At 43.2% G+C, this 12,792-nt stretch overlaps 1 protein-coding gene across 3 annotated transcripts in view; it reads right to left on the bottom strand.

The window, feature by feature from the left end:
* The window catches only part of GCN1 (GCN1 activator of EIF2AK4), a 38,726-nt gene that overhangs the window by 9,633 nt on the left and 16,301 nt on the right, over positions 1-12,792 (bottom strand). For all 3 annotated transcript variants that reach the window (XM_069031368.1, XM_069031370.1, XM_069031369.1), the window contains exons 26-47: positions 11,931-12,112; positions 11,590-11,670; positions 10,979-11,122; positions 10,167-10,294; positions 9,797-9,986; positions 9,303-9,373; positions 8,405-8,570; positions 7,264-7,458; positions 6,841-7,087; positions 6,253-6,374; positions 5,829-5,943; positions 5,186-5,365; positions 4,623-4,843; positions 3,872-3,940; positions 3,615-3,753; positions 3,310-3,506; positions 2,826-2,968; positions 1,939-2,056; positions 1,547-1,762; positions 1,041-1,205; positions 547-708; positions 5-97 (exon numbers count right to left, since the gene is read on the bottom strand). In XM_069031368.1, coding sequence (XP_068887469.1) covers positions 5-97; positions 547-708; positions 1,041-1,205; positions 1,547-1,762; positions 1,939-2,056; positions 2,826-2,968; positions 3,310-3,506; positions 3,615-3,753; positions 3,872-3,940; positions 4,623-4,843; positions 5,186-5,365; positions 5,829-5,943; positions 6,253-6,374; positions 6,841-7,087; positions 7,264-7,458; positions 8,405-8,570; positions 9,303-9,373; positions 9,797-9,986; positions 10,167-10,294; positions 10,979-11,122; positions 11,590-11,670; positions 11,931-12,112 — 3,344 coding nt within the window. The remainder of the gene's footprint in view (positions 1-4; positions 98-546; positions 709-1,040; positions 1,206-1,546; positions 1,763-1,938; positions 2,057-2,825; positions 2,969-3,309; positions 3,507-3,614; positions 3,754-3,871; positions 3,941-4,622; positions 4,844-5,185; positions 5,366-5,828; positions 5,944-6,252; positions 6,375-6,840; positions 7,088-7,263; positions 7,459-8,404; positions 8,571-9,302; positions 9,374-9,796; positions 9,987-10,166; positions 10,295-10,978; positions 11,123-11,589; positions 11,671-11,930; positions 12,113-12,792) is intronic.

Here is a 12,792-nt window from a genome sequence, read left to right as displayed (position 1 = left end):
GTACCTTTGGCACCAAATAAGGCAGCACCACACGGCTCTTGACAGCCATAACTTGTTTAAGACCATCCACAGCAAAGTCAGCTGTCTCTTCATTATCCTACAGGGAAAGAGAAAGAGACTAACTGAGAAATGATCTGTGACACACCAAGCTAAACCCTGTTTCAAGGGACAATTTTCCATGTGATCATAAAAAAAACCCTAAGTCCTTCTATTCAAAAATGTTCTCATATTCTCATAGTACCTAGCAAAACCCAAATCAAGCTCTTGTCACATCAGAAAGATTTTCCATTTCAGGCATGGTGGCCAAGCAACTTAAGCAGGTGACAATGGCAATTCCATAGGAGAGCTAGGTACAGCAATCCTTAGGCCTAGGCTTTAGCCACAAGATCTTCCCTACCACTGGCTAGGATGACTCCAGGAGGAGATAAAATATTACTGCCATTCCCTGGAAGGTCTGCCACTACAATCCTTCTTCTTTAAGTTAATTATTCAAAACTTGTTCCACATCATTAATCAGGTTGTTGACTAATGCTGAGCAATGCTCACCAGCTGCTTCAGCAAGAAGGGCAGGATGTCTTCAAGAGCCTGATGGCCAATTGTTGAGTGCAGCTGTTCAAATGTTTTGGCTGCAGCCTCTCTAACTTCTTCCAGAGGATCACACAGTGCTTTTCTCACTGTAGGGACCAGGGACTCGGAGAAAAGCAGTACCTGAAGATGAAGAGGTAAAATTGCAGAACATTTAAAGCACAAGAGACATGTGTATCTCAGTGAAGTAGCTAAGAATGCAGAATTTGCACAACTGAAACTAAACTGCAGTTTGCTTGAAATAATATTGGAAGAAAAGCAGGATAAATCAGCACAAGTAGTCACAGGGCTCTGACTGATACAAATTCATACAATTTGCCTGAGCAGCAACTCAGTGTTAGTTACAAGCTCTGACTTCAGTCCACAGAATGTATTTTTCTGTCTCAAGTGCAATACCTGCACCATAACATCAGTACCTGGAAAAACGGGAATTTCACCTGGAACATGTAACTCACCGCATCTCTGCTGGTTGATTTCATGATCTCGCTCAAACCGATGCAGACTCCTTGCCTCTCATCACTCTTGTCTGATCTCAGTCCATCTTCCAGGATAGGAATGATTTCAGGAAGGATCTTCTCTCCTAACTTTCGGACAAGATCTCCTAATGTCCGTGCTGCAACCTGTCTCCAAAAATGTATTAATAAACAATTTTCCTTTTTATAAAACTTTAGAAGGTAAACTGCGAGCAAATGTTCACTTTTCACCATAAGTTACTGATCATAGTGCAGACAGAGCAGTATTAATGGAAACAGTACTACAAATAACCATCGAAAAATAGTTTTACTGTCATCACAATCACTCTTGCCTACAGCAAACAGAGAATTCAGACATGCTCATGCTCAGAACAGTTAAATTGATGACAGCTTTGGCGTGACTTATCGAGAAGAATTATCCTGTGTTCCTCGGGAGTTATTTTCTACAGTCACCCACAGGATCAGGAAGGCACAACTTAATTCCTCACCGTTCGCTTATCTGCGCAAGTACTGGCCAGGAATTTCAGCAGAAGGCCAAAGAGTGTTGGCAGGATTTCCCGCAGCGTGCGAGGAGTGTTTGAGACAACGATTTTCCAGACGTGTAAGGAGGCCTGGCGCACCACCAGCTGCGTGTCCGAGCGGCCCATGTACAGCCCCGCCAGCACCCTGTTCCTCCTCTCCACTCCCAGAGCATTAATGATAGCCTGGAAAGAAATAGCACAAAATTGTATTATCTGCCCCTGAAATCTATAAAAATAATAGAATACATGATTATTCCAAATATCTTTCCAGCAGGCTGTCCATGCTGATTTAAAATGGGAGAATTAAAAAAAAAAAAAAAAAAAAAAAGGCACAACAGGCAAGAACAGAACAGCTTTACCTTGTTTGATTGGGCTGTTCCAAAGTTGTCATCCTCTGAGGCAGTTTCTGTGGTCATTTTTCCAGTGACTCCTGAGATGTGGAATAGAAGATCTCCAAGGAGCTGAACTGAGCTAAACCTGGCAACAGGAGCAAGTCAAGTGTTACGAACAGGGCACTCAGGCAGTACCTGTCCAATTCTGACAGGACATCAGCTACAGACTGGAGCCAGATGTGAGGCACAGCTAGGTCTGCACTGAAATGCTACATGGGCTGATGTGCAACATCATCTGCCTACATGGCTGAAAGTAGCATGCTAAACAGAAAGGGAAGGAGTGAATTCCAAACTGCAAGGGCTGAGAGAATTTTCAAACCAAAGCAATGAATCTGAGAATAGCCTTGACTCTAAAAAGGAACAAGACAGTGCCTGCATCTGTCTAACCCAAATGACATTCACCTGGGGTAAGAATACTTAGCAGCACTCAGCTGGCACAAATCATTTAGTACAGCTAATTTTTGAGCAACTGCTATCAGCTGTGAGTGCTCCACTGCACATTTTCATACACAGGAGAACGATAACTTGCTCAGCATTTGGAGAAATGAAAAACAATACACAAGGGCTAAATAATGCAACATCAACTACCTTGGAAGTGCATTTCAGAGTCACCGCCAGAATTAATAATCCAGCATGAATGCTCTGCATGTAGTTGGAAACCTGACCCAGCCTGGCAGGGCTTTGCAGACTCAAGTGCTATAAGGCATCATACTCAAATCAACAGGCAAAAAGCAACACTTGTTTTTGCTTCACAGGAGGTCTCTGCATTTTTTTGAGGAGCAACACAGAGCCTGAATCACACCAGTTTTTCAAGCATGGGGGGAAACGTTTGTGGCTAAGCTGGTTTTGCCTACCTTATCCTCCACAAGTCATCAAAGAGCCCATCCTCGAGCTGTGGCAGGAGCAGAGCGATGGCTGTCTCTGCATACATGCTGATGATTCGCTGCCCTGCACGCAGCGCCGTGTCCCGCACAAACTCATTCTCGTCGGCCAGGGCCTGCAGAGAGGCACAAAAAGGGCTCTGAAAACTGGGTCTTTCAGCACAATACACAAAAGCAACAGGAGGAAAACAAAACAATGTTTTCTCTCTCCACCATGAAAAGCAAATGAACTACAGAGCTGTGAATGCACAAAGATGTCTTCAAGAAAAGACTAGTGACCACAAATAAAAGACAGCAAGCCAATAACGTAGAAGAAATAATTTATAATTTAAATTCCCTTTTTTTCTAATAGTCTGGACAAGTCTCTGCACATCCCACAATTATTGAAAATAATACTTAAAATACTCTGGAGGCTTCTTTTTATTCTCTAATAAAATCCTTCAGTTTTGCTATATACCTTAAGGATACAAGGAATGATGGGACCAACATAGGGAGTGAACTTGTCTCCAAAGGTAATTGGCAGGTAGTTGAACATCATGATATAACCATCTCGTACATGTGGAGCAATATCCACTTTACTGGCAGTCGCTACAATCTCTGGCATAAGTTTCTCCAGCTTTTCTACCCCCAAACCAGCCATAACTTCAGCCAGACCTGGGGGAAAAAAGCAGGGAATGGAGCTGATACACACAAGAAACAAGCAGCTAATCTGATTTAATATGAGAAAACCTGAGCTCAGCGCTCACGCACAGGTGTCCCCACCTTGAGCAGCACCAGAGCGATCCACTGAGCTCTGCTCATATGTCAGTGTCTCCATCAGCCATGGCAACAAATCCTCAAAGCAGGACTCTCCCATACCTTTCACCATGGCCCCCAGGGCCTTCGCAGACACTGTGCGCACCTAACAGACAAAGAAACAGAGATCTGCAAAATGTCCAGTCAAAGATATGCCAGACCGATTAGGACAATGTTTAACCTAATGCACTGAAAGACAAACTGTGTTTGTACAAAAGACTTACTTCAGGTACAGGATCCAAAAGAGAGGCCTTCAGTCCAGGGGTCACACTGGGTAGGTACGGAGCCAGATCCTAAACAGCCCGAAAAGTCAGATTCAAAATGAGAGAAAACATAGTCACCTTCATGTAAAGGACATTCACCCCTTATTATGAGCAAACATCCCTAACATCCTGAGAGTTTAATTAGTTGCTCTCACAATACTGCAGATAAGCATAGTGAATTACTCTGCAAGTCCAAGAAACACCAGTTCTGTGCAGATCACTCAAAACCTTTTTAACACTCACTCACAACCCAGCAGTTTGTATCTAAGGAAAATCCAACACTCTTAACATTTACACAAGGTTTAAATGTAGATATTATCAGCACAAAAATTAAACACAGATCTTTAGCCTATAGTCAGGTCCTACAAATACTTTTCAAACAAACCCTGGATCCATTTGTTAGCAGCTGATCTGTGTTTCACTTGTTTGTTTGTTAAGGCATTTTTTATATGGTAAAAGTTACAAGACCTTTTTGCGGGGATAAACTGGCAATAACTAGATGACCAAAGCACAAAACTGACAGTCTTAAGGACCTGAGAACTGTCACTATCTTTATTGTCATCTGTTCATTTACATACATTTAATTAAGAAGCTGCATGGATATTAATATTTTCTACCTTAACAACAAAATCCCCAAGCCAAATGAATTCTCTCTAGTGCTTGTCAGAGTAATCTATTAGAATACAGTTAGAGAGCATTTTTAGCACTGTACCTTCTGGTCCGTCAGGGAGTACATGTTCCCAATGATCTGGGCAGCCATTTTCCTGGTGTCTGTGGAACGATCCTGAAAAGCTCTCTGAACAATTGGCATGATCAGTGCTAAGGATGGAGCATCAATGAAATGGACAAATTTGGTATCCAGTAGAGTCTGCAAACACTTCTGAGTCTTCCTGGAGGGGTCCGTGAGAGCATCCAACAGAACTGGAGCAATTGCTGAATATTTTTAAAAAGGAGAGAAAAGACTTTATTTGTACATAAACCAAAAACGTGTCAGGATGAGCTGGTGTGTTCTCATGAGATGTTTGAGGTCCTTCTCAAGCAACAAGCAGCATAAGGACAGGGGAAACTCTATTAAACATCAGCTGCAAAAATGGACAGGAACATTTAAAAAGCCTGGAAGCAGACAGCTGCTGTTAAGTCTTCATGTTATACTCCTGTAGGATTAGCTTCATTTCTATACAAATTTGCATTTAATCCTAAATACTGTGAACCTAAACCTTGCTATTATAAACCACAGTCACATCAGGACATTAGAGATGCACAGACAGGTCTCACCCAGGATCTCTGGATTCCTGATGACAGACCCAATCTGCCTGAGAGCCTGCTGCCCTGCATTCTGCACCTTCACATGAGAATCTGTCAGCACTTCAGTGAGTTTGGGCACGATGTTGGGTAAACAGGAAGAGAGTTGTTTGGGAGCACAGTATGCCATAGCCCCCAGCAGTTCCACTGAACCTGTGAACAAAGTACACCAAGAAAAAGAAGACAAAAGAAAAGACAAAACACAGTATTAAGAAATTGACATGAGATAATGATCACACTTACTCCAAACTCAAATCTACCAGTCAGAGAACACAAAGAAGGGCTGAAATGCATTAAGTTACTCTATGGTACCTTAACACACCAAATAATACTTTTCTTTTGTATGAAGGAAAAGGAATGTGTTAACAAAATTCCATGTTCTGAAGTGCTACTACAGAGATGGGATACAAACTGTCCCTTGAATATGCCAGCAGAAAAAAGGTTACTCAAATGTGTCAGGGAACTCAGCTGTAAAAAGCTGTGGAAGATTCACAGTTCCTTACAAGAACATAAAGCATCATGGCCATCTGTAGGGATGAAGGAATACACAAGGGGGATGACAGCAAAGGGAACTGTGGGTTACTCTCAATCCTGTCAGGCAAATATTGGTCCATACCAGCTTTAGTTCTCCATGATTCCTCTTCTAGTGCCGCAAGAAGTGATGGTAAAACCAGCTTCACTCCGTGAGTACTCAGATTGCTCATTACAGCTTTGGCACAGTCATCTGCAGCCTCCAAGGAGAAGAGAACACTTACAAACTGTAACACAACACCGTTTTCCTTCCTCTGAGACTCTCTGGGAACAAAGCCTTCATGTAAATAGTGTCTCAGTACAACAATACAGCTGGCTAAGTAGCTCCCAATTAATGGCCAATGAAAACAGATGCTTTCAGTTACTAAGAAGATCAAATTGTTATTAGTGGTTTCTTAAGGGATAGGTCACCTTCTCAACTTGCCTCATTACAAACAGGATTCACATCCATATCCATTCCATCTGGGTTTTTTAACACTCTGTGATAGCAGAAATTTAAGGCACCTTACCTCTCGCACGTACTGGTTCCCATCTCCAAAACAAAGCAGCAGGTGAGGGAGTACATGAACCACATAGGGCTCAAAGAGCTTCCCGAGCATGCTGCAGAGCATCTCGAAGGCAAACAGAGCCCCTACAAACCCAAAAAGGATGGTCAGAGGAAAATACAACTTCATTTAAGGATGAAAAGAAGATACAATTTGCCAAATATCTGTATAACTGTTCCAAAAGCACTCAAGTCTCACAGCTGAAAGTCTCTTGCTTTCTTGCCCTTGTGGCTTGTGCTGTAGTGGGGATTTGTGACCTCAGAGAAGGAGCTCCCCCCCAGCAACATCTGCCTTCGGAAACAGGAGAGAGGGGCACATCCATATGGTCTAGGACTAGAAATCCTTCTTCCAGGATTGAATTGAGCGATTTTGGGACACTATACACAACCAATGGCCTCACAAGAGCCACTTCCCATTTCTTTCTTGCCAAACTTTAGTAAAATAAATGTAGCTAAACCAAACACAGGGGTGCAGGAACTTCACCTGATGACAATGGTAGTAGGTTCAAGAGAAATGCTTAAGTATCTGGAGGGAAAAGCTCCTGTCCCTTACCCTCCCGCCGGCGGAAGTTCTTCTTGTCCTGGATAGCATCAGTCAGTGTGGTCATCATCTCCTGCTGCTTGAGAGAGAGGATGCCCAGGCCTTTCACCAGGCCAGCCAGCCCATAGGCTGCACCTTTGCGCTCAGCATACTTATCAGACTCCAACAGCAGCTGCATCAGCTTCTGGATCATTCCTCCCGCATCCTCTTTAATTGCGGGCACCAGAGGCGGTAAACAGCTTGCCACTGACTCTTGAACCTGTAAAACAATCCACCAGATCACAAAATAGTCATTACTAACACAAATTCCCCCTAGAATGCACCCCAAATGAAACCTTTCTGTCACCATTTTTCATCTCTCTGCCATCCCTAACAGTATCCTGGTGTTAACCTGCCTCTGTGTGGAACCTGACAACTCCTCCCAAAGGCACCTACCTGCTGAGATGGGGTGGACAAAGCTGCTATCAGTTTGCCAACAATTGGTTTCACTTTAGGGTCACTCTTGTCCAGATGCTTTGCCAGTGACCCCATAAGAATGACCACGCTTTGCCTGACAGCATCATAACTGGCATCATTAGGAGCATTTTTCAGGAATTCTTCAAACACTGGCAAGAGAGAGTTAACATTGTCCTGAAAAACAAAACCACAGAACTTGCCACTAGAGACCACTCAGAATGAGATTTGCTATGCTCAGTGGACTTGTTTGTTCTTCTCTGAGCCAACAACTGAACAATCACACTGTATTTACAGTTCATTTCATGTGTCACATCACATAAAACCTTGTACCATCCCGACAGGCAACAAATATTTCCTGCTAGAGAGAAATTAGCTCTTCAAAATTAGAATCCCCAAGCCTGCCAGCATGATGTTCTGCCAGAAGCAATGCAAGCTCCCAGAGTTGAACATCAGTGCCCGCTCCTCTGCTTGCCCCATTTGCAAAGGGAGAGCAGAAACATCAAACAAACTTCACACTGTTTTTCTAAGAAACAGGAAGAAAGAATGAATAATATGAAAATACCCCAACTGTCTTGGGCTAAACTAAGGAATATAGACATCTGTCCAGAGGTGACTGGCACACATGAGGAAATCAGAAGCTGAGCAATTCACACCCTGCACACCCTTCCCCATCTGACACTGCTGGGTAAGGGCTGGCAGGGAGAAGGATGGTCCTCAATTCCTTTGATGTCTTCAGTTTAATGAAGCCAACCATCAGCAAGGTTTCATGTTTTGCTTTGCATGAAGCCTGAAAAGGAATTCTCATCTTTGCAGAATTAAAAGATCCATAGTCTGATTTTAATTTTATTACTCTAGTTTTATACCATTTTAACTCCAATTGATTCAGGGATATTACTTTTTTATAGCAATGACAGGGATGAACCACACCTAATCAACACTAGACACTAAAAGAACAACTCTGAACACAAAAACTCCTAAATGAAAGTCTTCAGCTGTTACAAGCAACAGCAACCTCAAAGAAATTTATTAAAAAAAAAAAATCTATGGGCTCCAACACAGTATCTACATATCCATTACATCTTTCTTCCACTGCTAGAGAGAGAGAAACATTCAGACTTACTTTGCCATGAGTGTTGAGTGTTGAAAGAGCTGCATCCAACATGCACTTCCTGACCTCAGGACTGCGATCATTCAGAGCATCCGGCACAAAAAACTGGAAGAGGGGCTTCACCTGAGAACTGTCCAGATACTCTGAGAGCTTGTTAAGGGCCAGTGCTATGCCACACCTGTGAAGAAGGTGAGCCTGTGAGCTTACTGACTTCTCACAGAATTGAGAGCTCACAATCACATTTGCTATCAGCAGCAACTGAGAGCGAGAACCATTATGGAAACAAAAAGCCTCAGTGTCCAACCTCTGTGCATTTCATTATATAACCCCATGCCACAGTCCCCCATGCAAGGACAACGATCCCTCAGCCATGTAATAGCTTTTATCTCAATCACTAGGGATACTTGAGCCAAGTTAGACATCAGGATCATTTCAACTACTGCTGAAATGCAGCAACTTTACAACAAGGTACATCGGCATTAAAGGATAGATTATCTGAAGACAAGTAGCAAACAAGATGATCTCCAATTAAACCTGTACAGAACATAGAAGTAAACAAAAAGTAATTATCCAAACTGGAATTTGGCCAGTTCATTAAGACTTGCACTGCTGCTCTTGAAAGAATCAATGGCCATACAGAGGTGGGAACCCAGTAAGCTAAGACAAAAATCAGACAGCCTGAGAGGGAAAGACTGTTTTTATCAGGACATAGAGATGACAGCATCCAATATTTTGCTGGAGTTCTGCCTGCCCCCAGTTTGGTTGAGGGGAACAAATATTATCTACCAGAAGAACACATGAAAATAGCAAGTCAATACAATTGCATGTAGTATGTCCTTCTAAATAAAAATCAAAAACTTGTCATTTGGATGCACAGGAAGTGATGAGATTAATCTGAACATGACTATACCGTGCTTCCCACTGGTCAGGCGGTGATTCAGATATCACTCGTCCCAAAGCATCCAAAACTGGAGGTGGCCTCTGGAAGGAGAAAAGATTTCATTAAAATGCCTTTTCAAGGATAGGCACACAGAGAATCTGTCAATCATACCTGCAATGCCATTTGATAATACTGCACAGACTTATGATACCACTAGAGGAAGAGCAAGGTAAAAAAATAAGCAGAAAGCAAGTTTGGGGTCAAAATTACTTAAACTGACACTGCCCTACCACAGCCTTTCTGTATCATCTAAGGTGCCCCTCCCACCTGTACAATGGTGCCATTAGTGGCTGATAACATGAAGTTCAAGACACTGAAGTCTGTGCCAAGCTCAAACACAGCAACAGTGGATTCAATGCACATCTTCAGGACAGACAAAAGGAAAAGTGGCTAACATAAATAAACTAAATAACTAAAATAAAGCATCAGCTCAGGCCTGTCACCCACAGGGCAAGAGTACTTACATAGAGCTTCTCCTGGTAAATCTCTGTCAGCTTGCTCATGACCTCTGCTGCTTGCTGTCGGTATTGAGCTACAGCTCTGGAAAGAGCTTCCGCCCCTGCTTGTCGAACTGCCTCTTCATGGTAGATAACATCTTTGATCAGCAGGGAACAGAGGTCAGGCTGCAGCTCCAGACCCATGGACTCCCACAGCCTGCAGCACACACACAGAGGTGATGGGTCACCCTTCAGCAAAGAAGCCACTGCTATATGTACTACTGGAGTGACCTACAGCTGCTCTCCAGCTGTGGGGGCAAAGCCCCTGAGTGCAGCTCCATGCCATGGGCAGAGAAAAGGTCCCCCTAAAACCCAATCAGCAAAGAAGACCCCTTACCTCTCTGCCAGCTTCTGAATCTCATCTTCAACATCAAACTTTACTACCCAAAGGCGACGCAACAGGTTCAGTCCATTATTCTCATCACTGTCTGGGGTTGGTAGAACCATTTGTAGCTCCATCAGTCCCTGAATTAAGTAACAGGAAAATCAGTGCAAGGATCTGACTTTTAGAAACAGATGCATTAAAACACTTAAAACTTTTGGCTAGTCAAGATCTCAGGGGTTGGAAGTGTCAAAATTCATGTTTACTTATGCCTTATACTGCCCATGGTGGTCAAGGACTTCTTATTGCTAGTAGGTGAGATGGTGAAACTCAAGAATAGTGCTCCACAGGCAGGCTGCAGAGAGGCTCTGGTGACGACAGTCTCAGTACAGACAAGTCAGCTCAGGTGAGCTAAACTGGAACTTGTTTCATGGCAAAGAACACCAAGCACCCTGGAGGCTTTTCTTTCTATGTTCTCAGAATTAACTAAGCCTGAAGCTTTCCAATAACAAGGCCTAGTACAGACAGGAGTTTTCTGACAGCCTCTCTCTTTAAGACTAAGCTCTATCCAGTTGTAAACAGAAGGTGTTAAGTAGTCCTAATTATACATCTTTTAAGGAAACAAAGGTGTGGATAAACCCAGAGTACTCCTTTTTGCAGATAAATTTGGCATAAAGAGCATGACTTGGAGCATTATTGCTCAGACTGCCTCTGATACTGCCTAAAGCATGGCATCACAGCTGAAGCCTGTCTGCATCAGTGTTAGAGAAGATTCACCTCCCAGAAACTTAAGGAATTCGATGTGACCCCGAATGATTCCCACCTACCCTGAGAGCTGCATCTCGAACATTCATGCAAGGAGACTGGAGGGCCTGCAGGAGCACATCGATCTCCTCCTGCTCAGCATAGGCACAGCCATCCTCACCGCTGCTGCTCATGCACAGCGCGGTCAGTGCCTCTGAGGCCAACACCTACAACACCACGAACAAGTGTGAGAGATTCTACTATACCTTGAACTGCTGTCAGAGCAAGTGCTGAGTGCTATTACAGCAGAAGAAATTCCCAAAGAAGTGACAAAACCGAGAAGTGACAAGTTCAGTCCAACTCTGTGCTTTTTATTACTGACCTTTCCGCCACCTCATCCCTTACAACAAACACTCAGGGGAGAGACTACTGAACTTATTTGGCAGAGCAAGGCCTTAAAAAAAGAAAAAATGTCACCTCTGGAAGACTGAAGAATATATTTGGTATATTTGGGAATAAAACCCACAGAAAAAAAGATGCAGATATTTTATTCCAAGAATACCATAAACACAGAAGAACATTGGGAATGTATCAACCACTAGCATCAGAGACTTAAACCAGTTGGTACATTTCCCTCATTTAGATGGTGATGAAAGGGAGAATCCTGACTGTGGTTATGAAGCTGAGCACTCACCTGCAACCGTGGAGAACCCATTCCTATCACCTGGGTCAGCAGAACCAGCATGTCCCTGCGGGGCAGCAACTCTGGGCCATTCTGAAAGGTTGAGGGGAGAAAAGGTGGGGGGAAAAGTCTTTTATCTTGTGATTCCAAAGTGCCTTGCCTGTGTATGACACTCCTTATAAAATCCCAGTCAAAACCCAGGGCTGGACAGGTACCAAAATCCATGACAGAAAACAAGCCTATACTGTTAACTCTAACTTGGAGAATTTATCTGCTTTGTCCAGTTTACACATCTGATTCTGGTTTATCACATGGCTCGTCCGAAGGAGATCATCTGACCCCACAGCTCTCACCTCATCTACCAACAAAGACTGGCCATTTGCTGATGATCTCAGCTGAGCATGGACTGTAAGAATCTGCAGAATCTTGACCAGGAACTCCTCCTTGTCTTCACTGTTATGGGGTGTCTCAATCATAACCATCTTCAGCAGAGGAAAGACTAAGGAAAATGCTGGAGCTGATAATGGGCCAGCACCTGTGAAAAGGAAAAACCATCCTGTGAACACAGCTGACCCTCCCATGACTTGGTTTATAATAGTGACTAGTATAAAATGTACACCTGAGTAGCTCATAATAGATATGGCCAAGCTTCAGCCTCATGCACAAACATGCTGAGTAAACCTAAGTATCTGCCACTTCACAGCAGCAACAGTGTCACTCCAACAGTGACTTTTGGCATTTCAGTGTTAAGGGTAGGACTTGATGATCTTAAGGGTTTGCCAACCTAAATGATTCTGTGATTCTACCTGGCTTCAGTTAAAGTCATATTAGGATTCCAAATTACTACCAATGCCTCAAGAGTACAGAAATACATACTGTAAATGGAATTGAAACAATTCAATGGATTAGACAGTCACTTATAAAGTTCATTTGTCCCAAAACAAGGCCCTGCTTGCCAGCCACATTTCCTTTAAACACTTCCTACCAACCTAGCTAACCTGTCATTCCAGTCTTCAGCTGGATCCTTGAGAATGAAGTCCTTTTAAATCTGGTGCAAGCTTCAACTCCCCTCCGCTCCCTGAAGAATTAAAGCTTTTGGATTCCCATTGTCAAAAGATTTTTCTCCTTCCTTTTTACAGGGCCTTGGCGATAGCATATAACAAATGCTCCTTCCAGTCTTTCCATTAGTCCAGTTAATACTCAAATATCAGATGT

This window comes from Aphelocoma coerulescens, chromosome 15 (assembly GCF_041296385.1).
Source record: "Aphelocoma coerulescens isolate FSJ_1873_10779 chromosome 15, UR_Acoe_1.0, whole genome shotgun sequence".
NCBI lineage: Eukaryota > Metazoa > Chordata > Aves > Passeriformes > Corvidae > Aphelocoma > Aphelocoma coerulescens.
This window is presented reverse-complemented; position numbering and strand designations above follow the sequence as displayed.